A 6583-nucleotide genomic window follows, 5' to 3' on the forward strand; every position below is an offset into this window, starting at 1 on the left:
TGTTTATTTTGAAAAAAAAAGATGTCTGATTATATGGGATAAAATTCTTGCTTTTATGAAAAAAAGAACAATTTGTTCCAAACTTTTTCCACTTTCATGTCATAACATGTCAAACATTATTATGCAAATACACTTCGAAGAAAAAATATTGAGAGATTTGTTCGAAATTTCTGTGTGGAACAAAATTCATAATTCAAAAAATATCGTCCCATATACAAAAAGGTTTTTGTGAATCACACAACAAAAAATTCTCAAGAAATTATCTAAAAATTTAGTTGATTCGATAATGAATTGAGTGATTATTATTGAAATCTTAACTTTTTTAAGGGTGTTTATTTTTCAAAGGCAGATAACATTTGAAAAGAGATTTTGTTTTCAATTTGAAAATTCAGACAAATATTCAAAAAATAAATGTTTATGCTCAAATAAAGATGTTGATGTTTTCAACAAACCTATTCATTTTTTTGTGGTCTTTTGTTGATATTAAAGTGAAGTTTTCGAACCGATATTTTTGAAAGAAAAATATGCTTTCAAAAGTTATCACCCATATTAATTTCTTTTTATAATAAAAGTCTCAAATAATTGTTTTCGATTTTTAAAAATGAAAAAAAGAATTATTGGAAAATTTAAATTTCTGAATTAAAAATATCTCATTTCTTCAAACAATCACAAAATAGTCTGATATATCCAACGACAATTTCCAATCAAAATAAAATTTTTTGTTAAGAAAAACCAATCTTTCATGAAAGCTTACAATGGTATCTTCATGTCCTTCTTCTTCCATCTTTTCAAACAACTCCACAATCATTACCTTTCGTTTCGCTTCATCAATTTCATCATCCACCTTTTCTTTCACTGTTTTTGAGAAATTCAAAAGGAATTTCAAACAATTAAATATGCTATCATCCTTTATTGTTATTTGCTTAAGTTCTTCAAAAACAGCATCGACAGCTCTTCCTTTCAGCAAGTCATCAACATCCGCAGCTTCGTTTCTCACCACATTTACAAAAATGCAAATGCATTCTTTCCCTATTTCCCTGTAGTTATCTTTTGCTGCACGAAATGTCTGAACAACGCTTTCAACAACATCTCGAAATTCTTCAATATTCATTTTGCACTTGATGAAGAAACAATTCAATGTTTGCATCCATCCCATCAAAACGTATTCTTCTTTTATAACCTTTTCTCTTTCCTCTCCTTTTTTTCTCTTCCAATCCACACATTCACTCAGCTCATTCAATTCTCTTGTTGCTTCTCTTCCGAAATGCAGATCATTCGCCATTTCTTCAACCAAATTTTTATTATAAAACACTCGGTTTATGAAAAACTGCCAAGCAGACTGATAAGCAAGTCGTGTCAGATTGTTGTGTCCTTGATGATGTTGGATAATCTCTTTGATCCCATCCGAAAACAATTCCTCTGATACTTCCTTACAAAAATTAAAAAAAAATAAAAGTGCATAAGCACCTTTATTGTCAAGAAAATCTTCAATCAATTCCTTCTCTTATAATTGAGAACCACGATCTATGGGTAGTCGCCACGATCGGATCAATGATGCAATCACCATTTTTCCCGCAGACAACTGGACTTACACCGGCAACCGAAGCAGCCTCACTGCCAGGTGGGGTGCAAAGCCAGCTTGGGGTCCAAACGCTCCTTCCACCAATTCCTTCTTCTACGTCGGTATCTTCTCAATCAAGTCCTCCGGAAACAGCGGCAAGAGCAACCGAAGAAAAGAGCACAGAAGAAGAAACAAACTCAGACTTGCACGAAAGGGCTGCTGACGTTTTTAATAGCATTTTCGGTCAGGAACCAAATAGATCCATTTTTGATCTTCAACTTCCTGCCTTTTCAATAGAAAGTATTGAACAAGAATACGCGCTTCAGGATCTAAGCCCAGTATTGCAGCCAGTGCCTCCCCCCTTCCAAAAATCGGCCAATTGGTTTAATGATGCGTTGGATTCCGCGGGTTATAGAATAGAGCTGTGTTTGTATCAGGCTTTCAAGGCTCAGCTTCTGAGCTTGGCTGACTCAGACCCTCATCGGGAAAGTGCACAAAGGGGAGCTGACGCGTTACTGCTTATAGCGAAGGCATTGCAGGAGGCGAGAACAACCAGGCTGCAAGGAAGATTTGGTTTTCGGATGGCGGAGCAAATGAAATCAGAAAATGTGACGGGATTATTAACCGAACGCCAGGAGCAGATTTTAAAGGAGACAAGATTGGCGACAAGCTCCTCAACCCCCGTTAAAGTAACGAGCAGAAAGTCAACAAGTTCCTTATGGTCTAAAGGAGAGAGGAGCTCTGCAACACAGGGGCTTCCAAGAAGAAATTACACTGGCCCAAGAAAGATCTGGGGCTCACAGTTTTTTCGGAGAGGACCCCGCTCACAGGCAACACGAGAAGGAAAGCGGCAGAGAGATGGATGGACCACAACGAACCGGAGATACTACAGCCGAAGTCGGGGTCAACAATAGAGAGGGGAGATGGAGCGAGGAAAGGAGTCATGGGCAGGACAAGGATTGGAGGAAGAACGGAGTTTTTCATAGAGGCTTGGGAAAGAATTGGTGGTGCCAAGTTGATAAAACAGGGCGTGCAGGCGATGTGGAAAAGCAAACATATGAGAATGAAGCTAAGGGATATGCCGTTCAGAGATGGAGCCGTTCACTCAAACGAAGATCAAAGAAAGGTGTTCGCAGATCTTCTGCAGGAACAGATAGAGACAGGAATTGTGGAGGAGATAAGGTCAGAGGAGGTGAGGCACAGGAACAACGTGTTTTTGATCAGAAAGAAATCGGGAGCATGGAGGCAGATACTGGATTGCCGGAGATTGAACGCTGCCTTGATAAAGACGCACTTCAAATGCGACAACGAAAAGACAGTAGAGCGTGTGCTGAGAAGAAAAGATTTCGCAGTCTCAGTGGATTTGCAACAGGCCTACTATCTGCTTCCGGTGTCCAAAGACCTAAGACCATATTTGGCTTTCAGATTTTCTGGAAAAGACTACACATTCAGAGGAATGCCGTTTGGTTTCGTAGACGCCCCAAGAGTTTTCACGCACGCGATGAGGAAGGTGACTTCAGAAATCAGGAAACGATGGGATGTTCGGGTAATCGCGTATTTGGACGATTTCCTTATATTACACGAGAACAAGGAATTCTTAGCACTAGCCGCCAAAGAGATTATCAGGTTTCTGGAGGAATTAGGTCTTTTGGTGAACCAGGAGAAAAGCCAGTTGACACCAAGAAGAAGGTTTTCTTTCCTTGGCTTCGAGTGGGACTCGTCGAAGATGAAGGTTCGGCTTGCAAGAGACAGAAAAGAAGCACTGACTCGCTTGTGTCGCAGATGGGAAAAGGATTGTGTAAAAGCAAGAATTGTGAAAGTGAAAGATCTGGCTTCCTTTATTGGAAAACTCAATGCTGTTCGGTTTGTTCAGCCAGACGCTTCTCTATGGCTTCACTCCATGCATCGTATGCTCCAGAAAGGAATAAAGGAAAGAGGATGGAAAGGCAAATTGAGGTTGAATGCGTCAATCCTGCAACAGATTCGGCAATGGATATCGAGGTTGAGAGCACACCCAAGACGCAGACTTATCCCAGTATTTTCCCCGGATGCAACTCTTACAACAGATGCATCGGAGACGGCTTGGGGAGCTTCGCTCCTCTTGAACAACCAGCTCCTCGATGCGCACAATCCGTTCCCCCACAGAGTGAGAAAGCAATCATCCAATTTCAGGGAACTAATGGCAGTATTTCTTGCTCTGAGCCACTTCTCACCAATCCTTCAGGAACATCACGTGTCCTTTCTTCACATAAGATCGGACAATACATCCGTGGTGTTCAACATAAACAGATGGAATGCAGGGAAGAAGCTTCGACCAGTGCTGAGGAAATTATGGAGACTAAAACAAGATCTAGGCATAGAGTTGAGAGCGTCACATGTTCCAGGTGTACTGAACACAAGAGCAGATGCGTTATCACGACTGGAGAGAGCAGGAGACTACGAGGTGCAGGACGAAGAATGGGAAAAGATAATGACGAAACTAAACATTGCTCCAACGCTGGACGCGTTTGCAGCGCAACACAATCGCAAAGTGGGAAGATGGTGCGGAATAGGAAGTCATCTTGCAGAAGACGGACTGATGTTTCCCTGGAAGAACGAAGTCGTGTTAGCTCATCCACCGATCCCGCTTGTGATTCCGACGATCCAGAAAGCACGACAGGAGAGAGCACAAGTGATATTACTCCTGCCGAATTGGAAGGGACAGAATTGGGAGAGCTTGTTAAGGTCCATTCCCCATTTGGAATGGACTTGGAAGAATCAGAAGGAGGTTCTGCGGAAGGGTCCATCGATGCAATGGACAGGTGCGAGTCTTCCACCAGGTCGATTGAGGATAATCTGGCTGAATGCACCTTACGCGATGGGGAACAATGGTGGAAGAATGCATTGGAACAAAAATCAATCCCTTTCTCGTTAGCAGAAGAGTGCAGAGCAGGCATATCCAAGAGCACATGGCGAGGGTATCTGTATGGATTTGCTCATTTTGGAAAACAATGGAGAGAGTGTGGACATGGAAGAATACCGGAGTCTATTCAAGAGTGGGCCGCATGTTGTGCAAATGTGTTTCTATCGCTTAGGAACGGTGGCATGAAGTTAACTTGCCTTCAATTGACAAGGGCAGCAGTATCGCTTTACTCCAATATTGTATTCTCTTCCTTCCTTGGAGACATCCCTATTATTCGTACCCTTTTTAGATCGTTCCGAAGGACGGACAAGTCAAGAAAGAAGAAGACAGGAGACATTTGGAATCCTCGAATAGTGCTTAATTTCTTTTCTGGCCTGGGACCAAATGAAGGGTTAAGCTTTAAACAGCTCACTATGAAAGTGATTGTTCTAACGATGTTGTTTTCAGCTTGTAGATTCACGGAGCTCGAGAGGATCAATATGTTGGAAAGCAGGTTTGAGGAGGAAGGCGTGTATTTGGACACAAAGTTGAAGACCTCAAACACACGCACGGAGATTGCTGTTCCGTTCTTACCAGAACTGAGTTTGATTTGTCCCGCATCAGCGATCCAGGAATTGTGGAAAAAAGTCCAAGAGAAAAACAGTCACACAGACAAATTGCTTCTTAACACAGAGAACTTTCATCCGTTAGCTGTAGAAGGAATTCGGAAGCTCGCAAAGGAAGCGATTTATGATGCAGGAGTGCCCAAGAGATTCACACCATACTCGATCAAAGCAGCAAGCCTTTCAGCACTGACGATGGCAGGAATTCCCCCAGAACAAGTGGCAAGGTTTGCAAGATTGTCACCACGAACAAACACGTTGGTCAAACATTATTTTCGATCAAACCTAGCATCATCAATGGCCCGCGTTATTGCCTCTGCAACAAACGATCAAGAAGATAGAGCGAACAGAGAGGATGCAGACAGCACAGCCATGTACAGAAGATCCGAAGCAAAGAAGAGAGGCGGAAATGAGAAAACAACTAAACCACAAGCCAATAGCTCTATATGTCAACGAGAGAATGCAGAACAAAGAAGTGGGGAAGAACAGCCAATGAGGCCTACAAGGATTGAAGAGCCCAGTGAAGGAAAAGGAGATCCGCCAGAACAGGTAAAAGAGTTCATAATCAGAACAAGGGCCCAAATAAGGAAGGAATCAGAGGAAAAGCAAAGGACGATCACGAAAGCTGTTCTGATGATGGTCTCATCATCTCCCAATTAACTTGTGTTCTCAATTATAAGAGAAGGAATTGATTGAAGATTTTCTTGACAATAAAGGTGCTTATGCACTTTTATTAGGAAAGAAAATCGAATATCAATTCCTTCTCTTTGGCCCACCACCGTTTCACTCCCACCCATGTAAATAAGTGTTTCGAGTTATGGTGTTCTTGTTTATTCCTTTTCTTAGCGTTAATAAAGTATGTGATAACGCTTGTTCAGTTGGTTAGCTCGTTTTTTATCCAATTGTTGGTTTATGGTTAAGTTGTTGTGAAATTGTCGATTGCATTTCAGAATTTTCCACCATTTCACAACCTTGATCCTCACGGGCGACTACCCATAGATCGTGGTTCTCAATTATAAGAGAAGGAATTGATATTCGATTTTCTTTCCTAAAAAAAAAAAAAAAAAAAAAAAATCAAAGTCAGAAAATAAAACAAAACTGGACAAGTATTTTCACACTTCAGATCCCCAAATATTTTTCAAAGTTAGTAATGCCATTTCCACTTCTTTTTGAGCCTTCTCATTTCCCCCTTTATTTGAAGATACTTTCAAAAGATAATGGATACAAATTGAAAGAACTGTTTTTGGAGAAACGTTTTCATTCAACACAAAAAAGCATTCACAAAGATCAACAATAAGTTTTTCATTTTTTTCTTCTTTCTTGTCATCCTCTTCATTAATCATTTTCAGAATGCTTTCGTACAGAAAAGAATGATTAAAACTTTGACTTGAGATGCTGAAAAGCATTTTGCAACGGCCAATGCACTTTAACAATAAAATCACATTTTCGGTCATCAATTTTTTTTGTTCAATAATTTTATTAATTCTGTTGAACATTTTTGTTGTGAACAATGATTGA

The 6583-nt window shown here is 40.6% G+C and overlaps 1 protein-coding gene across 1 annotated transcript; it reads left to right on the plus strand.

Moving 5' to 3' along the window:
• Positions 1–2419: 2419 nt before the first annotated feature.
• Positions 2420–3666, plus strand: MONOS_17864 (uncharacterized protein; the record flags this gene model as incomplete). The annotated part of the gene is made up of 2 exons (XM_067870826.1): positions 2420–3562; positions 3628–3666. 2 exons carry the CDS (start codon positions 2420–2422, stop codon positions 3664–3666), a joined length of 1182 nt encoding a protein of 393 aa, XP_067724222.1.
• Between the last annotated feature and the right edge of the window lie 2917 nt (positions 3667–6583).

The sequence above is a fragment of the Monocercomonoides exilis genome (assembly GCF_001643675.1).
Source record: "Monocercomonoides exilis strain PA203 chromosome Unknown scaffold34-1095894, whole genome shotgun sequence".
NCBI classification, from domain to species: Eukaryota; Preaxostyla; order Oxymonadida; family Polymastigidae; genus Monocercomonoides; species Monocercomonoides exilis.